Here is a 21855-nt window from a genome sequence, read left to right as displayed (position 1 = left end):
AGCAATTTATTATTATGAAAAAAGCCAGATGCAAAAATCTGTGAATGTGAGCATATTGAAAAGCATCCCTGCTTTTATATATGTGCAAAAGTGTAAGCTTTTTCGTTGTTTCTCGAGGGGGTGAAGGTTAAAAATGGAGAAGAGAGTTCTACCTATTATGACAAACATATAAACCCAAATGTTGAGTTAATGGATTAACTAGGGGTGCTTATTATATATCAGGCACTACTCAAAGTGCTTTTGTGTATAGTGACTCATTTATTCCTCACAAGAATCTTATGAAGCAGGTACTATTATCCCGTTTTACAGATAGAAAACTGAGGCACAGAGAGGTTAAAAAAAACTTGCCAAAGATCATATAGCTAGAAAGTAGCAGAGCTAGGATTCAAGTTCAGGCACTTGGCTCTTGAGTTCATGCTTTTAACCACACACACAATAATACCTCTATAGATTATATATAATGTTTAGCTATCTTTGTGTGAGACTTTTTTTAAAGGTTGCAATAAAAAGAACTTACTCGATCATAGCAAAGAAGTGTGGAAAAATTTGGAGTTTTCTGTTGATGTACCAATTCAACAAAACGAGCACAGTAAACAGCATCAATTGCTGAAAAAATACATCGAGGAAATATACACAGCTGTAGAAATTTTGTGATGGTCTCATTTTTGGTAGATTCTAAAAATAAGGGAAGAATATATTAAGTGGTAAACTTCTTCCTCAAGTGCCTCAAGGCCACTAAACATGACAACATAAACTTTAGTGTAGAGAATGATATAAAACCACAAACTATTTATAGTTTGTAACCAAAAGGTCATGCCTGGGATAAGACTTTCATTTTCACTCTGTGGACATTTTTCTACCTATAATTTCTCCAGAGATAAGATTTTATACAGAAAAGTTGAATGATAAGCTGCCAATATTGTAGTTTTAAGTTAATTAATTTCACCAGCAAATTAAATCTGTTCCTTCAGTGAACATGTGAAGTCGACTCTGCATTAATGAATAACCAAAGAATGGGATAGTGAACACTGAGTTGAAATACAAACATAATATACTTCAATACCTCCAAAGTTATAAAAGTCTGCTTTTTTAATGTAGCAGTGGCAGAAATGTAACAGTTCCAACAACTTACTTGCTAAAAGCCAATTGTCCTTTTCCAGTTTCAGTCTCTGTAGCACTCGCTGTACATGTTCCATCTGCTTCTTTTCTTCTTCAAGAAGCTTGTCCTGAAGGGCAGTACATCGCTCCTTCTCTTTTTTCTTTTTATTTGGAGGCTACAAAGTATAAGTTAGATACTTTTCTAACTACAGGCACATTACCTCTCCTTCTTTTAATTAAAAAATTTGAGGAGATAAATGCTGATATCTTATACTAATTACTTCAACAGGGAGGTTTAGGAGTCCACTTGGATGTGCTTTGACCTCCATTCAACAAATCCGAGACAAAGTCAGTCTTCGTACACTATCGAAACAGGATACCTTCTCAACACTGGTACTTTTAATCTGAGGCATGGAGTCACCTTTGATCCTTCCTTCTCTGTTCCAATATTCTAACTGCTTACAAGTCTTCTGCATTCCCACTACCTCCACCACAGTCTATGCTCTCAGTACTTCATAATGAATTACCCAAAAAGCCACCTAGTTGGTCTCCCGCCTAATGCCAGTCCCTTGCCCTCCCAAACATATCCTTCATATCACTGTCACGAGCAATCTGTCTAAAGTACCATTTTTACCATTACCGCTTCCCCACTCAGGAATCTAAAATAGCTCTCAATTTTATCAAGCCTTCCTTTTTTTTTTTTAAGTGCATTTTTAAAAAATAATTATTTATTTGGCTGCGCCGGGTCTTAGTTGAGGCACGTGGGATCTTTGTTGCAGCACGCAGGATCTTTTAGTTGCGGCATGTGGACTCTTAGTTGAGGCATGCGTGCAGGATCTAGTTCCCCGACCAGGGATCAAACCCCGGCCTCCTGTATTTGGAGCGCGGAGTCTTAACCACTGGACCCCCAGGGAAGTCCCTCAAGCCTTCCTTTCTAACTCTCATTGCTCTACATTACCTGGCCCCAACCTAACCTTTCCAATTTATCACTAAGCCCAATCGCCACAGTAAAAATGGTCTCTTTAAACCTTAGACTACTTCATACCTTTGCTGAAGCTTTAGAGTCGCCAATTTGCCTCCATATTTCCAAACTTAACCTATCTTCAAGGCCTATCCAGTTCAAGACTCACCTCTTCAATAAAGCTTTCTCCTAAAGAATTCTCCTTTGGGGAATACCTATTGCTCTTGCAATTGGAGTTAAGTAGATCATTTTAAGTTGCTAACACAGCCCTCAAATACCTTTTGATTGGTCATAACCTCCACATACTCACCAAGCCTCTGCCCCACCCATGGAGAGAAAACCTCTAAACCCACTTAGAAAAACGTTATGTAACAACAAGATAGGAACCTGAGCTAATACAATTCCAAAGTACGGATAATGTTGAATTAATACCATGAAGTTATCATACTTGAGCTACTAGAACAAAAACCTACCATTTCCTGATTGTCATCAATTGCTTTCATCTGGACTTTAAGTTTATTGACTTCCCGTTCATAGCTGGTATGTGGAACTGCAAGGTCATACATTGTTAATGACCAGAATGTGGCATAGAATTGAGGGCTGATGTCGTCCCAGACTTTGGAAACATGTAAGGAAACCACTGCTTCATGGACAGGAGCCATCACCATTTCACATGATGTAATGTACTTGTGAACTTTATGTTGCTGTTTACTTCCCTTCTCTGATTTTTTAAGTTCATCATACTTTGACTGGAGATAAAAAGTAAAAACACACACATACAATATAATTTATAGCACTGATTTTCACAGTATAAAAACCTAGGTTCCCTTTTCAAGAATCAGAAGATGACCAATCAAAACTGTTGTAGGAATTCTAATTTCTTACCAACAACATTTCTTTTAAGATAAATCATCCCTGGAAGCTGTTTCAATATTTAGCCCTGTGTGCTTACTATGAGCTTTTCCGAAGATTCTTATTGCATCTGACCTGTTGAGTAAGTGAATAGGGTATGTGGGCCCCCTGTCCATTTCCCCCACCCTACTCTCTCTTGCTGTTGCATCAGGATTGAACATGCAGGGTTTCCACTCCTGCTTTTGAGATATTCAAGGGAACCAAGTAGAGGGTCTTAACACTAGTAAAGAGGCAGAATGGAACTAGTAACAGCCAACCAAAACAGAATGTTTTATCGCTACATGTAGCCCCTATCATCTGTTACGATCTGTCAATTAAGAAGCTGGATCAACACAAAGAAAGGTTATGAGAACGTTACCATAAGACTGCTAAGTAGGGGTACCAACTGTCCAGGTTTTCCAGTGATTGAGGAGTTTCCCAGGATGCAAGACTGTAGTGCTAAAACTGGGAAAGTCTCAGGCAAACCAGGACCAACTGGTAACCCTATTGCTAAGTTAAATTATGATTTTCTCTAAATGGCTCTGGTATACTGGAGTTTAAAGCATGTGGGAACTGACTTAACCACAGCTTTATTTGGCCTGATTGGTTTATCCTAACTTGGGGGAGAGTCAGAGGAAGGCCATACCCTTAATTGTATGAGAAAAACAATCTGTTAGTACAATGGGAGGGACTACATATTAGTTCACAGAATGTGTGTCAAACATAAAAAAGAAAACAATACAACGTGGAGTTGTTGCTATTATCTCGTGCCCTTCAGTCTCTTTGAGACGAAAGAGCTCTCACCCAGAAAACTGTCTGGGTTAGGCATCATCCCTGAAGACGAACCTACGAGGAGATCTAAAACTAGCTACTTCTTTATACTAGAAAGCCCTTAAATCGTTTACAGTTTGTGCTCAACATGGAGCCCAGAACTAGAAGGTCTGAAGTCAAAGGTTCCACTCCCAGTCCTGCATCGTGATGGGCAAAGAGAGTCTGGGCTCCTTGCGGTCCAGCTGCCGCCCTCCGGAGTGCTCCATACCCCAGGCTCACTGGACTGAAGGCATACCAAGTACTCTCTGTTCCACAGGGTATCTCAAACAGGCTCTGAGAATCATACAATTACTTTAGAAGTGGGAAAAATTATCTCCTGTTTTCCCCATTTTAGAGAGCATGCTGGTAACTACTCAGGCCACATAGGTGGCAAAGCTATAAATATAAAGAACATTACTTAGGAGAGAGGTCTCAATTACACCAGAGACCTGAGAGAATAGCAGCTGGGATAAGAAAGGCTTTTAAATTTTTGAGGGTGGGTCCTACTGAAGGCAACTAGTATGAATCTATGTGAACGGAAAGACATCTGTTGAGGTTCTAACAAAACACAGAATAAAACAGTGATGAAACTACCTGCATAAGATAGTTTATCTACCTGATTTGGTCATATTTAGAATATGAACTAGGAGAAAAGTCTTTCTTTCAGACCAGTGTTGCAAGGTGGCTCTCAGCAATTAAAACTGAAAATTAGGTTATAGGTATGACAGTGTTATATGATAGCCCCAGTCTCCCTAATCCTTTGGTTCTGAATCTGTGACTTCTATTTCCAGGCACCCCCCTCATTCCTATCTAGTTGAAAAAAAAATAGCCTTGATCAGAAAAGACAGCTATACTGCATATTTGCCTAGGACAAATATTTCCTCGCCTAAAGTCAGTTTAACCCTTCTTCAAGCTCACATCTTCAGTCAAATGGATAAGTATAACAGCTCTACAAAGTCACCTGGGGACCTAGACCTATGGAATAGAACTGATATCCACTGTTATTGTACTTTTTTTTTCTTTTGGCCGTGCTGCGCAGCATGCGGTATCTTAGTTCCCCAACCAGGGATCGAACCCATGCCCCCTGCAGTGGAAGTGCAGAGTCCTAACCACTAGACCGCCAGGGAATTCCCTGCTGTACTTCTAATTACTGTTCAAAAAGCTCTTGGCCTAACAATGTGAGCAGTGTTTGGTTGGCTAAATTATTCCCATGAAAGCCTGCCAATAGTCAATTTATGGAAGGGACCTAGCAGCCCTCTAATACTCATACTCTCTCATCAAAGGTTCTTCAAGAGGGGCTTTCACCCAACAGGCAAAAGTAAGGATCCCTAGGAAAGCCTGGATGCCCAATCCAGTGTAACCGAGGTTGCCGAGGAATCCCCTTTCCCGGGGGTGGCATGCGGCCTGCCCCTGATTTGGATGTATAGCCACCTCTGTATAGTTTTCTGGTTTTCTCCTCAAACTTGAAAGGAAAATGACATTTCTTTGTTTAGATATTTTTATCTCTTAAATGACAAAGACACAAGATTTTACACAGGCTACGGAAAAAGTAGCTGTTGGTATGAATGACCTGCTCCATTTTCTGACCTGGAAAAGTTCAGCCAACCTCAGGCAACCAGGTGTTCCTGTTTGCTAGGGTTCAATAGCGCTGATTAGTGTGTCACTTCTCAGTATAGCACAGGGCAGGTCAGAATTTCTGAGATGAAGCAATTCTCCCACCTCAGTCCTTCAAGAAATCAGGTCCCCTGTTGTATAGCTGAGACTGATCTACTGTGGGGTGGGGCGACAACACAAAACATAACTACACAAAGAGAGCATAACAATTTTCTGGATTGAAAGAGTCTAAAGGAGAAGCAGCAGCCCAATCCTACTCCCTTATTCCCTTTTTCCCTCTAGAGAGTACAGCACAGTATTACAAGTGATAATTGAATCAATTAACATTTAGTTAGTTGTTAGAGGTTAAGTGTGAGACTGTAGCAGTTGATATGTAAACACTAACAGCTGATGGTTAATTAAATGATCAATTAGATCCCAAATTTCTCAGCACCTTTTCCCCCACTCTACTACACAGCCCTGTATCCCCACTGGGAACAAGAAGGGAGCCTACTTAAAGATAAGGGAACAAGGTGTTCCCCAAAATCTGTAGTGAAACACTTGCATAGTACAGACTTAAAAAACAACAACAGATAAACAGAAGGGCCAGAATCTAAGCCTACAGAAAAATGAAGAATATGCTTGGGCTCCAGTCGGAGTGGGGAAGTACCACAGTTTCCAAACAGAGTACTGACCATGGCCCTGAGGGAAAAGGAAAAGTAAATTCCTATTAGAGGTAACTGCTTTAAAGGGAAGAGTCCAGGTGGCAGATAGAGAGAAGGAGGGAGAGCTGTCTCCTCTTCCCCCACATCCTTACTTGAATTTCAATACAGTCACTAACGGGATACCCTGCTTGGGAGGGCTCTAGTTTGCTTTTTGTTGTTGTTTGTTTTCAGTTGTTTCATTTAGGTGGAGAGAAATAAAACAAGAGCCATGAATATACCTTTCCTAGAAGTTACACAACAGAGAGTGCAAGAGTATTTAGAATGTTTGGGGGTGGTTAAGTCTGTCAGTCTTTTATTTCTTTCAAGGCAGTATGTGTAATAGCAAGTCAGCTATCTGACAGTGATACTGTCACTGAGGAAACAGGACTCTCTGTATTCAAGAGGAGTGTTTCTCAGAATGACGTACCACATTCGCCTGCATCAGAATCATCTAGTGCTTGTTAAAAAAACAAAACAAAAATCCACAGGTACCATTCAAATTACTAAATTAGAATTTATGGACATGGGGTTGAGTTTTTAAGATGCTTCCTTGGTGATTCTCTAATAATTCCCTGATGAGCTGCACTAATGTTGGAGAACTACAGTTCTAGAGGGCCCATAAGACACCAACTTGGACAACTGGTGGTGTAGTAACAGTAAAATTATACAACTAGTAAGACTTACTTTTTAAAGGGGACATTTTCATTGCCCACTGCGCAGAGCTGAGTATTAACAAAAGAGCAACTCTCTCATAATCTATATCTATGTCAGATTAAAATGCATTTACAAATAAAACAGTTAAGTAGTAATGTGGAATCATTCCTGAATGGCAGCAAAGATACTTATACTTACCGAAATATGGTGTGCATACATTGGCCTAGACAGGAAAAATGCTGCATCATGGGGTGTGTGAAATTCATTACAGAGCACATCAATTGAAGGCACTCGCTTTATATAATCTTCTGTGCTTAGATTAGATGCTAAAAACCCACCAAACTGTACCAGGGTATCATGACACTAAATTTAAAAAATAAGACAAAAAACACAAATGTGCTACCATTTTACTAAACCAACATAACACTTTCCAAAATGACTAAGATATATTTTAACAGTATTCTGATTAACAATTAAGAATTCAAATTTTACTACTTGAAAGAACTTTGGAGACAATCTACAAACTTAATCATATAATCATATTACAAAAAAGATACCCAAGTCCTGAAAACTTGACTAATCTAAGACTTTAAGAGTCAACCAAAGTCTCAAATTCCAAGCTACTGTTCACCACCTTTAGTAGCAGAATATAATTATCTAAATCATATAGAACAATTTTATGTATATGCAAGTCAATTTTCTTGGCCCTTAAAAGTCGAAAACTTTATAAAATATGCATGATGTTTTTTATTTCCTTGTAATATAGTTGGTGATAGTTAAACACATTTTGTAGGCTAACTATAGGTTTTGGTGCTTAATATTTAAAAATATATTTTATAAATGAAGATCATATCTACTTTGTTGTGGCTGAAATTCCAGATTTCCAGAGATCAGAAAAGATGAGAGCAAACAAGTTGAAGTTACCTACTTAACTGAAAACCTTATATATATTATTATATCCCCTAGATCCATCTCTTAAATATCATAATTTGCACAGAAAGAGTCCCAATTTCCAGAATGTCTATTATATATATAATTATATAATTACATATTATATATTGTATATAATATATATCATATGTTATATATATACATATATGATGTGCAAAATGACATTTTTCAAATTGTATCACATTCTATATTTTCCACTATCAAGATTTTAAAACCCACAGAAACACAAAGGCCACTTTAACTTGCCTGATCATAGAGCTTTCCCACAAGTTTCAAATGTTTCTCTCCACCTTCCTGAAAGATCACCCCATTCCTCTGCTGAGCCATAAGCAAACAGAGAGGAAGAGCAAGATCATGGTCTAATAGTGCATCCTTTAATCTCTGGGAGGATTTTTTAGTGTTTCTTATCTGGCCAAAGTAACCACCCTGCAAAAGAGAAGACATAACTTTACCAGTGTACCAGTACATAACACATGCCATCTGATTTGAAGAAAACACAGAAAGGGTTTGGTTACAATCCTGAAGATAACAAACCCACACACTCTACATTTCTTCCCTCTCTTTACAAATTTATTTTACTGACACTATTACTGCCACTGGCTTTAGTCACTGGCTTAAAGATAACTGTCAACTGTCTTTAAACTTCTACATATTTTCCACTTTCTACCATGCAGTCCCTTATAAAGGATTATCCTTTAGTCAGTGTGGGGCAGAGTCAACAACAGAGTAACTATGCTCAGATTTATGCCCGTTGGGGTATCAAGGACCACAGAAGATTTGATATTTATTTCCCTCCAGATGTATTACTTACTGTCTTTTATACTTTGTTTCAGCTTTTTAAAAAGGTTAAAATAACTAGTATATCGCGATTTTTTAAAGGGAGGTGGGGGCGATTTTAAGAGGAGGGTATGTATAGCTTTGACACTTAGCTTTATGTACTTATGTGCTGTTTAAATTCTTTATTATGAACATGCGTACATTTTGATTACTGTAGCTTTGTAATACTGTCTGAAGTCTGGGAGGGTTATGCCTACTGCTTTGTTCTTTTTCCTCGGGATTGCTTTGGCAATTCTGGGTCTTTTATGGTTCCATATAAATTTTAGGATTATTTGTTCTAGTTCTGTAAAAAATGTCATGGGTAATTTGATAGGTACTGCATTCAATCTGTAGACTGCTTTGGGTAGCATGGCCATTTTAATTTTAACAATGTTAACTCTTCCAGTCTAAGAGCATGGGATATCTTTCCATTTCTTTGAATCATCTTCAATTTCCTTTATTAATGTTTTGTAGCTTTCAGCATATAAGTCTTTCACCTCCTTGGTGATGTTTATTCCCAAGTATTTTATTATTTTTGATGCGATTTTAAAAGGGAGCATGCATACATTTTGAATTTTGAGTCACTAAACAAAAAGAGTAATTCTCACTTCAGCTTTCAGTTGCTCTCCACCAGTCATGGCCTCTAGTTGCTCCATTGTCATTTCTTCTGTAATTTCTATTCCTGCCATTTTTTGTACCACTTCTTTCAATATAAGCAGGTCAAAACTATTTAGGAAAAATAAGAAATAGTCTATAGTTGAAACTTCAAACATAAAAGTAAAAAAGAATTGTAATTAATATACTAAGAATCCCTAAATTATTTGTATATAAATATTTGGGGCATGTAATATGTTTAACTTTTTACTTGGAAGTAATTTCAAACTTACAGATAGGATACAAAGATAAGAATAGTACAAAGCACACCCACATAGCCTTTATCCCTACTTCACCTATTATTAACATTGTGAACATCCCGTTCACTTTATCATTTCTGTTTTCTCTCTCTCTCCCCCATCTTCTCTCTCTCTCTCTCTCTCTCTCTCTCTCTCTCTCACACACACACACACACACACACACACACACACACACACACACACACTCAAAATTTTCTTGAACTATTTGAGAGTAACTTATCTAGTAAGTAACATCATTTTAGAGGTACCTAAAATTCCTAATTACCCCTAAAATTGCTAATGTGTTTAAGACTATCACTATTCTCTTACATAACCACAGCAATAGTTATCAACTTTAGTAAACCTAACACTGATACAATACTTTTATCTAATATACAGGTCATATTTCATTTTTAGCAGCCAACCCAATAATGCCCTTCATAGCATTTTTTTTATCCTCCATTACAGGATGCTCAATATATATTTTTTGATAGTATAGAGCCATCTCTTTAAACAATCACACACACTTGGGAGGAATGCAGGGAGGGAGAGGAGAAAGGAAATAAGGAAGGAAATAAAAATTCCAAGTTGTGATATTTGAGCCTAAGATGACAGTTTAGTGGCCTGCCTTACACATATTTATTACTGTGCCAAAAGTTATTCATTTGAATTCTCAAAGTTTAGGACTGTCAATGGAAATAACACCTTATGACTTCCAAGATCTTCCTTAATTTGTTCAGTAATGAAGATAAGGAAAAACATTCTTTCCTACAGAACAAATACAGATGTTTTTCCAAAGAAAGGTAAAGCTAGGTATACCCCAAGACACAAGTTAATAGACAAAGGAACAGTTTTCTAAGATTCTGATTAAGTGCTTACTCTCTCAACTTGCCTTGCTTCTCTAAACATAGTTTTGAAAACAAGAGGGCCCTCATGCAAATAAGTATGCAACAAGTACCAATGAAATATTTTGTTTTTCCTTTAAACAATCTTTTCATTAGATGGTCACAAAAACTATATCACAGTACAGAAAACTGAACTAGAGATTTAAAAGTAATGTGATGTTTTCCTGGCCTATACAGACACAGAAGAGTAAAATGTATACAAATGGCCAATAGATGAGCATAAAGCAAGTGATATATGTGGATTAAATTCCGAACGTAATTTTTTTTTAAGCTTTCCCTAAACCAAAATAATCTGTCAAGAATTACTTAGGTAATACTTGTTTGGAGCACCAGATAGCTTTACAGATTTCTGTTTGCTTTCTACCAGAAAGCTTTTGAAAACCATTTCCAGTTCTTTGAGTCTAGTCAGTCTATTGCTGATGGGGTTTAATATACATTCGAATTCAAACTCTAAGCACTGATATTGGTCCAGAATAAAATAATAAAACTCAGTATTTATAAAGAAAAGAAGACAATGTCCAAAAGGTGCATTAGTGTTACCTACCTCTGAAGTTTAAATTCAAAAAATAGTTGTGTGTTAAAGATACTACATATACCCTCAAAATAAACACATTCCTACCAAATGTTCAATGTAAAGGCCAATTACTGTCCAGTAGCATAATCAAGAGTGCAATGTGTTTTGCCATAAGAGGATTTACAATATACCATATCAACCATTTATTCAAAAGCCTAACAGGTAGTCAAAATGAGTTAGTTTCTTTAATGAGTTACACATATAGCCAAATATTACATTTCTTTCTGTATATTTTAAGTTATTTCTTTTAATTAAAGAATTCCATATAAATAAGTGAGCAATTATTTTCTTAAGCCTACAACCAACACTTTTTCAACATAATAGCAATGTCAGCATCCCAATACCAGCAGAAGTACTCTAATTATTGAATTTCATTTACATATAATTTGCTATGAATACCTTTTGCCTGCCTTTAGCTGATTAGCCACATATTGAAGAAGACCAGCAAGATCAATTGGATATTTACGAAAAACTGCACCACAGAAACTAGCCAGACCTATATGAGATAAAAAAGGAATAGGGCTTTTTAAAAAACAGTTCATAAAACAAAAAGCACAATATTAAGTGTCATTTCAACGAAATTTCCAAAACAAAATGAGGTGGGAAAAATTGTATTGCTGATGCCACTGAACAGAATTTTATAATTAATAATAGCTAATATTTATTGACCATACATATGCCAAGCAGTCTATTAAGCTCTTTATGTAATTATCTCATTTAACCTTTGCAGTAATCATCTCAGGTTGGTATAAACCTATCGATGAGGGAAACTCCAAACAGACAGGACATATAACTTGCTCATGGACACACAGTTGGTATGAGGCAGAACAGTGATTCAAACTTATACAGCCTTATTCCATAACTTGTGACGTTAATTAGGCCACAACAAAATCTTGCAGATGACTCAGTAAACTTGAATGATCAACAAAACACCTGCCCCTCAAATGTTTGAGTCACACGAAAAAATCTCATTTTATCTAGGAACATGCCACTAGCTGTGGAGGGGCAAGGAAACATTGCCAGACCAAGAAGCAATCAAAAGACCAATTTTAGCCAAGAGTCCTTATCACATTAGTAGGGAGAAAATGCCACTAAAGACAAGAGGAGGAGGGACTTCCCTGGCCATCCAATTGTTAAGACTTGGCACGCCCAATGCAGGGGGCATGGGTTCAATCCCTGGTCAGGAAACCAAGATCCTGCATGCAGCACGGCGTGGCCTTTTTTTAAAAAAAAAAAAAAAAAAAAGAGGAGGAGACCCCAGTCAAATCAAGTGATCTGCAGCCTTTTCAAGAATTATTTGCTGAGCACCTAAAGGACAATGGACAAAACACAGGTCCTGCCCTCAAGGAGCTTACAGTCCAGAGAGATATAGAAAAAAGTAAACTAAAATAACTATGATGAATAAAAAGTTCCATGAAAGTACAGAAGAGGGGCACCTTATTCTGATTTGGGGGTTGTTAACAGGGAAAGCTTTCCAAAGAAAGTGACCTCTAAGCTGAAATCTAATGAATAAGTAGAAAATGTGTTGGAAGAGATGAGTGGGCATAGAAGGGTACCCCAAGGGTACCCCAAGAAGAGGGAATAACATGTGCAAAAGGCCATGGAAAGTGCAAGAAGTTCAGAATTAACGGAACCTAGAATATTAGGGAGGGGCAAAAGATGAGGCTAGTACAGAAAGGACCTGATTACAAAAGAACTTACTTGTATGATTTATTACAGATTGCAAACTTCAAAGAGCAATGGGGAGTTACTGCAAGATTCAGCTATCAGAGACACAACAGGTTGAAAGAAAATGTAACCGGCTGCTAGAAATCAAAGGTACAAGAAAAAAAACAAGGCTAGGGCTTTTTGTTAAACAACCAAATTTTTGTTCTTTTAAGGTGACTGGAACCTCAGGATGGAAAGGAGAGAAGAGAGAATAGTTCCCTTAAGATTAATTCTTCTAGGGACTTCCCTGGCAGTCCACTGGTTAAGACTTCACCTTCAAATGAAGGGGGTGCAGGTTCGATCCCTGGTTGGAGAGCTAAAAGCCCACATGCCTTGCAGCCAAAAAACCAAAACATAAAACAGAAGTAATATTGTAACAAATTCAATAAAGACTTTAAAATTGGTCCACATCATGAAAACATCTTAAAAAAAGAGATTAATTATTCTAAAATAATAGAATGGATGGGAACTTTCATCTCCCCAGTAATGCTTGCCCAAATGCTATCACAGTCAATACTGGCCTCTTGAGTTAGAAAATGAATTAAGTACCATATGAACCTCCTTACACAGCCAAGGACATGGACCCTCTGTAGAACAAGCTGAGTGGCTAGATATTCTCAAGAGCACTTGACAAATAGGCTCTTAGCATACAGGTAACAGAATACATAGCATAGCAATGACAACAGATGGAAATGTCATCCTTGGAAAAATAAAAATACTTACTCTGAAGCCAGCTTGAGATGGTTGTGTCATCATGTTTCATTCTCTCCTTTTCTGGATTAGCTAAAGCTTCAATGATACAATCTTTCATATATTAAGAAAAAATTTGTCACCACATCCCTAACAAAGACCGCTAAAACAACACCAACAAAAAGCCACCCCTTGGAAAATAAATTGTTAGCTCCAATTTATTACCAATTATGGAAAAATACACTCACTGTAGTACCAACTTTTCTTTTTTAGCCTCTTTTCCAGCTTTCAGCAAGCAGATTCTAACTATATCAAAGATATTTAGTAATCTTAACATTGTCTTTCCCAATATACAACACAGACACACACACACAAACTCCCAACTGGTCAACCTTTCCATCAGCCAACTGAATCAACCTCAGATGGTTGCTAAAGGAACTCAGAATGAAAATAAAACATTCACCACTAAGATCTATGAAACATGAAATCTATGTTATTACTTCACCTGAAAGGATACAGGCCAAGACGTCATAATTCAACGAAGTGAGGTATTTCAATGAATCTACTACAGGTGTTATTAAGTTATCATACTTCTGTATTTGTGACAAGATCTGGAAGACAGCAACAAAGAATAAAAGGCATTGACTAATCAAAAGAGAACTTTTACTGTGCTAACTAAATAATGGCTACACTTTTTTATTTTTCAAAAGAAATAATGCTTAAAATTAGTTTCCTTCCATTGTGTATTTATATAAAACCTACTATTCTATCATTTCCTTAGAAAATATTTTCTTTGGCTACAATTTCCTATTAGGAAATAATTCCAGGGCATCCAAACTTGAATTTTGGAATTATAGAGGCTAGACTTATGTCAAATGTGTTTTAGAAATCTCTTTCTAAACATGAAAGTGTTATATCTGAATCACAATGAAATGCTGTTCAAATGTTTCTAAAAACTAAAATCAACAAATAATGCATCACTTTATTAATGTTTTTATAACTCAAAATGTGGTACACAAGACAATGTTAGTCTGTTTAATAACAGCACTGTCACTTATTATTAGAAAAGTAGATCAATGTGTTAAATATATTACATACTAAATTTTGTTTTTAGAATAACCATACAATGTTTCATTTGCTAAAGTTTTTGTCCCCTAAAACCATCAAACATTTTTAAACTACATCATTCTATTTCCACTTGTGCTGATTTAAATACTACAAATAGAAAAATCCCTGAAAATAGTATTAACCTCAAAACATACATAATCAAACAAAATGGTTGGATTGCTGTGGCTCAACTTCCCAATTTGTCTTCCAGAAGGCTTCACATTTTCCTTGGTTAGACGCCTACAAGGGGAGAAAAAGGTGGCAGGGATCATCTTAAGTAATTTCCCTTTTAATGTTGGTAGCTTTGTTACATCATGAAAAAAATTTTATTTCCCAAATATCCAAAATGGATCCATGTAAACAACCACCCTCATCATATGCTTTACTACAGGACTTGGGCTATTTTGATTAGGCATTCTCCAAGAGGGTATTAAAATTTTGTATTAATGCTTAACATTTACAAAGGCACATGTTCATTTTATAGTAATAGTCTAATAAGCATTAAAACTCTTAACGTACTCTACAAGTACATAAAACTCTTCTTACAGAGAATAATTATTTTAGATTTAGAAGGGCTCATTATCAGTTTAGGGATTAAGATATCAAATTTGGTGTAATACATTGAAATGCCTCATGCCATCTGTCTCAGTGACCCTAACAGAGTAATAGCTAATGCTGCACTCCTTGATACAAGAAGTTCTCTGGTTTTCATATTCAAAGTAAACAATTCTTGAAAAATCAATTCTACTCTTGTCCTTCCTCCTTAATTCTCCCTCTACTCAGTATTCTTCTACTAACATTTTGGAAATTTATATCTACGAAATGCTTACAAATTCAAAACAATTATTACACAGGATTGTAAACTCTTCTGATGAAATTACTACATAATACATCTAGAAACCTGAAAAACTAACAAGTGACAGGAAGCTTTCTAGAGTGAAAATATAATTAAGCAAATAATGAATTTAGTTGACAATTCAAGGAATGTGACCATTCTGGAAGTGACAAACTTGATATAATTATCTTAAGAAACTTCTTATGACAAAACTGATCCATCAATCAAAATTATTTCATCAACAACTGCTTCCCTTTCCCATTCTGCATGACCCAGTTTCTTTTTTTCCCATGGAAAAGAGAGACCCATCAGTTTTAAACTTTGGCTATACTCTGTTCTACTTTGAAGCTTTATTTGAAGCACAAATAAAGTTCTACCACCACCTGCCCTTACTTCTCACCCTACTATTTCAGGCAAGCCCTCCTACTGGCCAAAGCCAACCCTTCCTTTCCATATTTTTTATCCCACTCCCTTCTGCTTCCCCTCCCCCAACACCAAAATAAATAAATAAATAAAAGGAATATTCTCTTGATTATGTCCTCCTCTCAAGCAACCATGGTGCTTGGCATATGGAACACAATCAATGAACATTTGTGGCATGAATTACTAGATGCCCTATAGCAAATTCATGTTTTAAACAGTAATCAAAACTTGTGAAATTCCCAAGCAATAAATTAATACATTCCATTCTCAACTTTAAAAGTTCAATCAATATCAAAATCATATTATTCAAGGCTGGTGAAACAGTTGAGCTTACAAATATAACAAAAATCCAAGTACATTAAAAATTCTGTACATATTCTTCTGTGTTAAACATTTGTATTAATTTACTTATTCATTAATTCATATTAATGTCTTCTGTGACAGGCAAAGTGCTAAGCACTAGGAATACAAGGATGCGTAACAGCTCCTGCTCTCAAGCTCAGTCCAGCTGGGGAGGTAGATTTAAAGCCCCTTTAAAAATTTTTATATTCTTAAACAAATAGAGCAACTTATAGAACAGTACTTATTATATGCTATCAGTAGTATAAAAAGGGAGGGAATAATATATTTGTATTCACTTGCATATACATAAAAATAGCCGGAATGATAAATAAGAAACTAAACAGTGACCACTTTTTTTTTCCTTGGGAGAACTGAGTGGACAGGGTGAGAGACTTTTTACTGTCTACCTTTTCATATCTACTACAATTTAAACCATGTGAATATATAAATTAGTCAAAAAATTAGATAATTTTAAAAAGAAAAATAATCATAGCAATATACATAAGCAGTATGATAGTATTTATATGCATATGAGGTAGTGGTAGCACAAATAAAGAACAACCAATTGTGCTTGGTGGTATGTGCAATGGAAGGCTTCACAGAGGTGACACTGGAGCCCACTGTCCAATGATGAGGTCACCAGATAGAGAGAGGAAAAAGAGGTAAGGGAAAACCTGTACAAACAAAAGAAACAAAAAATATATGCAAAGGAAAAGGAGACCATAACACATTCAGGGAAACATAAGTGGGCTCAGTACAGCTAGAGGTAGAATTGGCGGGAAATGAGGATGGAAATAGGGAGAGACAGATCATGCAGGTTCTCTTATATCACCAAGCCATAAAGTCTGATATATAACCTGCAGGCAATGCTTAGTCACCAAAGGATTTTGAAGGAAGAGAATAATTCAAGGCACTATAACACTCCAGATAAAAGAACTAAGTTAGTGGTGGTAGACAGTGGAAGAGACAGATTCAATATTTAATGTATCAGGGCTTCCCTGGTGGCACAGTGGTTGAGAATACGCTTGTCAATGCAGGGGACACGGGTTCGATCCTTGGTCTGGAAGATCCCACATGCCGCGGGGCAACTAAGCCCATGCGCCACAACTACTGAGCCTGCGCTCTAGAGCCCGTGAGCCACAACTACTGAGCCCGCGCACCTAGAGCCCGTGCTCCACAAGAGAAGCCCACGCACTGCAACGAAGAATAGCCCCCGCTCGCCGCAACTACAGAAAGCCCAAGTGCAGCAACGAAGACCCAACACAGCCAAAAATAAATAAATAAAATAAAATAAATAAATTTATCAAAAAAAATTTTAACGTATCATTAAATAATCCATATAAAGCACTTAGTTCAGCACCCACCACACATAGTAATGGCCTCAAAAATATCAGTTGTTGTTAAGCTAGAAACTCTACTTGGGGAATTTTTAAGCCTGGAACTCTTTTGGAAGGACCAGTTCTAATATCATCTCTTTCCATGCCTTCCACAACTTTCATGGGGTGAAATATTCATTCTCCTCTCTATTATCCCATAGAACTTTATACATATTGTATAACAGCATCTATTAAACCAGACTGTGATTGTGCACACACCTGATTCCCTGGTAGACTCTGACCTACGACAATATCATTCAGCAAAGAAAGTATCACTGGGGGCTTCCCTGGAGGCACAGTGGTTAAGAATCTGCCTGACAATGCAGGAGACATGGGTTCGAGCCCTAGTCTGGGAAGATTCCACATGCCGTGGAGCAACTAAGCCTGTGAGCCACAACGGCTGAGCCCCGCATGCCTAGAGCCTGTGCTCCACAACAAGAGAAGACACCACAATGAGAAGCCCGTGCACCACAACAAAGAGTAGCCCCCACTCGCCGCAACTAGAAAAAGCCCGTGCACAGCAACGAAGACCCAACGCAGCCATAAATAAATAAATTAATTTATTTATTTTTAAAAAAAGAAAGTGTCACTGCATACTGTTAAATCTAGTTAAACTAGTGAATGCACTACTTCTAATTAGAATAACCATACGACTGCACAAATGTAAAAGAAATGACAATAAACAGCCTTGCTGAAAACCCTTGAAATACAGCAGTGTAATTAGTATCTAAACCAATACTGATCTGAAGTATACAATTTTCATAATTAAACTTCAAACAGTTTATCAGGAAGTATCAATAGATTAACATCACTCTTATGTTTCTAATGACATGAAAATAAAGCACACAAATGAAAAAACTGGAAATTTTTCAAAAGTTGACTCCCTAAGGAGATAGTTCTGCATGATTCTACTAGATCTTCCAAAAAGAAAAAAGAAATCTTTATTATAACTTTCAACAGAAATTCCTAGAACTTTGACTACCTTGTACATTCCACTGAATGTATTATGCAAATTGAGCAAAGGCTATACCACAGTATGCTCTCCTTAAAAAAAAAAAAACCTCATCCTATAATATAATCAATGCATCCTAAAGAGGATTTTAATTAGATTTTATAGCTGTGTAAACATGACAACTACGAAAACTAACATGGTAGTCAAAATGAGCTAAAAACCACAAAAATTAATAGTCACTCTATGTGTAGTATATAATTAGCTACACCATTAGCAAATACTCCTGGGCTTCCTCAAAACTGAGGCTCAGACATGAGCTGGCTGAAAGAAAGTAAATCAGATCCAGATATTAAGAAGAAAAATAAATTAAAACTTACTTCATGATATATTTGGCTCTGTCTATTGTTTGAGCTTTAACTTTTACTAAAAGTGGATGACTGTTGTAAGTTTCATTCTTCCACTGGCCATACAGACGATATCTTGAAAATGATGAGATGAAGAATTAGGAAAAGTTAAACACTTAGAGGTTAGTGCACTAGAACAGTAGCTAAAAATACAAAAATATTATGTATTTACCTATGCTGATATGGAAATGTTTTAAACATTCCCCACAGTTCCTCAGACATACAAGCATTGCAGTCCATCAAAGAAAGAGATGGAAGTAATACCTGGTCAGTAATGCTAAGCAAGCAGCTAAGGATAACTTCCTACGAAAAATGGAGGAAAAATTATTTCAGTTAAGAGGTGTATATTAATCCCCCCAAACAAATTTATGTAAGCCTTGGAAAAATTGCCATTCCTTAATTTAATAACACACCATATCTAATTCCCCACACTATCACTGTACTTTTCACAATGGTTATTTGTGTTTCTCCATCTAAAAAAGCAAATGAGGTGAGGGAAGGAAAGGGATAGCAAGAATGAGGGACTTTTTATCCCTTTTCCTTTCTCAACATGGTAATCCTCAAAAACAGGAGGCTGTCAATCTTAAAAGATACTTTGCATGATATGCCAAAAGCTACATTTAACATGTAAAGTATAAAATAGTTATTCACATAGGTGATTAAAGCTTGTTCACAGTAAAATTTACAGTATGCTGTACCTAGACAAACATTAGACACATTGGATTTTTCTAGTCTCTTACCGTCTTCTCTTTATCTTCTTGTTTGCTTCCATCAGACTGAAACTAAAATTAAAAAAAACTATAAATAAAATGCAAAAAGGTTAAGATTATGCTGTCACAATTTTGTTTCTGATTTGAAAAAAAATTAACTTGCATGTAGTTGTGAATTATTTTGTTACTTGTTACACACATGTAGATTTTACATACAGTCAGTATTACCAATTGACATTTAAAATTCTCATCTACATTTCTAACCTCCAAATAATTTGTGACATTCATGCATTTTAAATGCCAGTTTTATAAGCCAATTCTTTTCTCAACCTCATTATCACAAACCAAAGCACCCTAAAACTGATCTGAGTATTTATTATAAAATTGTAGCCAGCGCAATTTAGTTATCATGCATTGGCATTTCTCCTTCCAGACGTTCTAGTTTTCCCCCTCAGAATTGGTAAAATCTAACACTAAAGCAACGACAACAAAACTTAAACCCAAAGAAATCCAAAGCTATGTTTTAATTCACCACTACTTAAGCCCTAAGAAATAGGCCCAAAGTATTAATATCATTGCTGACAGAGACCAAACCACTTCCTAACTTGGACAGACTGAATGAAAAAGCCTGGGTCATTATTTTATCAGTGATTTGCAGGTGGGCTGCTGAAGTGCCACGTTTGACAACGCTGTCTATACATTCAAAATGAAATTGTGAGTAACATTTGTGTGTGTGTAGGCAGGTGGAGTGTTGGGGGAGTGCGCAAAGGCCAAAAGGACAGGTGAAGCACTGATACTCAAGGACAATCTAGATTTCTGGAATGTATTTAGCTCAATACCAAGTATGAGAAAGGGAAAAGCTAATAGCAGCTAACATACCTTATTGGTAGATAAGGATATTTTGTGCATGTATGTTTTCATGCTTGAGTAATTTAATGGGTGTTACTACAGGGAAGTCTAACTTCCATGCAACATTTTCACATAAGACTAATTCAGGGACGGCCATGTTACCTTGATGGGAAAACATACAGAATCACACTTTTTTAATTGGCAGGTTAAAAAGATATGGTTCCCTTTCACAGAAACGATTATTAAGTCAACATACATCCTGGTCGGCAAATAAGGAGTCAGGTTATGAAGGAGTGGCCTAGCAGAAAACAAACCATATAGTTGCTTTTATTTTGTTGGAGGGGGATGGTAATTCTGGTAGCATACTGCATGTACACTGGGAGGCAGAAATAACGATATGTGATAATTGGAAGAATGAGGTTTATATGGTATTGTGCTGGGGATAAAGGCAGTTAAGCTACTCCTTTGCTAGTATACTATGATTCAACTGAACCTAATAAAGCTATACATAGTTTTCTCCATACAAATAAAACATTTTCTTAGTTACTAAGCTGTCCTAATTCCTCTAACTAGATACTTATATTAGTTTTTAATGTCTATTTGTCAATTCTCTATATTTCACAAGCAGGAAAATTTGAAAGAGAGAAAGAAATATGGAAAGCACAAGGAAGCTATCTAAAAGAGCAGTAAGAAAAGGTTCCTATCAAAGGCTAATTATAACCAAGATGAACAACAAAAAAAAAACAAACAAGATGTACATGCATGTAAAAGTGATTTTCTTTACACATTCCACTCCCCTGATGCTTTCTTTTTCATTTAGTTGAACTTAATTTGCTTTTTAATTCAGAGCACATACAAAACTCTCCATTCCCACAACAGAATACTAAAAGTTTCATTGAATGGCCAGGCAGAAGTTGAAGAAAGAAAGGATTCATTCATTCATTTGTTTACTATGTGCCAGGCACTGTGAATTCAAAGATGAACAGCAGAGAGTTCCTATCTTCGAGGAACAGACAAGATTACTATCTTTCAGGATCTCTTTAAGATCAAGACTACACTTACCAATGTACTGTGAGGAACTGAATTTTTAAGTTTGAATAAAATTGAGCACTCACAATTATGTCTACACAGATCATCAGCTACAAATGACCCCAAGCAGGTTCCAATCTTGCCCTATAACAACAGAGCAGCTGACGGGGCTGCAGAACACTACTGAGCACAGCCCCACCCCCCACCCCCAAAAAGCGGGAAAATCAAGAAGGGGATTCTGGAGAGTTGAGAAATAAAGGCTGGAATAAGTCACAGATATAACGAGATAACTTACATCTTTATACTAATGTCCTATTTTTAGTACTTCTAACCCAAGAATGTTTCAAATGCTACTTTAGAGAAGGGGTCCCCAAGCCCCAGGCCGAGGAACAGTACCCGTCCAAGGACTGTTAGGAACCGGGCCACAAAGCAGGAGGTGAGCAGCAGGCAAGCCAGTGAAGCCTCTTCTGGCGGCCCCATCACTCACATTAGCGCCTGAACCATCCCCCCCCACATCCATGGAAAAACTGAAAAGGGAAAAAAATGAAAAATATTTAAATTTGTGACTTAGGCTACATCTA

At 36.7% G+C, this 21855-nt stretch overlaps 1 protein-coding gene across 16 annotated transcripts in view; it reads right to left on the bottom strand.

Annotated features, from left to right (window-relative positions):
• THOC2 (THO complex subunit 2) overlaps positions 1–21855 on the bottom strand; it is a 128629-nt gene that overhangs the window by 21302 nt on the left and 85472 nt on the right. For 15 of the 16 annotated variants that reach the window (XR_010838744.1, XR_010838742.1, XR_010838743.1 and 12 more), the window contains exons 13-25: positions 19427–19468; positions 18859–18989; positions 18660–18761; positions 14510–14594; positions 13765–13858; positions 13281–13361; positions 11250–11346; positions 9087–9204; positions 7909–8088; positions 6910–7074; positions 2533–2808; positions 1133–1274; positions 518–675 (exon numbers count right to left, since the gene is read on the bottom strand). Coding sequence is in view for 13 of the 16 variants with exons in the window: in XM_067024043.1 (XP_066880144.1) it covers positions 518–675; positions 1133–1274; positions 2533–2808; positions 6910–7074; positions 7909–8088; positions 9087–9204; positions 11250–11346; positions 13281–13361; positions 13765–13858; positions 14510–14594; positions 18660–18761; positions 18859–18989; positions 19427–19468 (1671 nt within the window). In the remaining 3 variants the exon portion in view is untranslated. Of the gene's footprint in view, positions 1–517; positions 676–1132; positions 1275–2532; positions 2809–6909; positions 7075–7908; positions 8089–9086; positions 9205–11249; positions 11347–13280; positions 13362–13752; positions 13859–14509; positions 14595–18659; positions 18762–18858; positions 18990–19426; positions 19469–21855 lie in introns of all 16 variants that reach the window. The other variant, XM_067024039.1, reaches the window with a different exon arrangement.

The sequence above is a fragment of the Kogia breviceps genome, chromosome X (assembly GCF_026419965.1).
Source record: "Kogia breviceps isolate mKogBre1 chromosome X, mKogBre1 haplotype 1, whole genome shotgun sequence".
Taxonomy (NCBI): Eukaryota; Metazoa; Chordata; class Mammalia; order Artiodactyla; family Physeteridae; genus Kogia; species Kogia breviceps.
The sequence above is the reverse complement of the archived record's forward strand: the minus strand, read 5'-3'. Positions and strand labels throughout refer to the sequence as shown.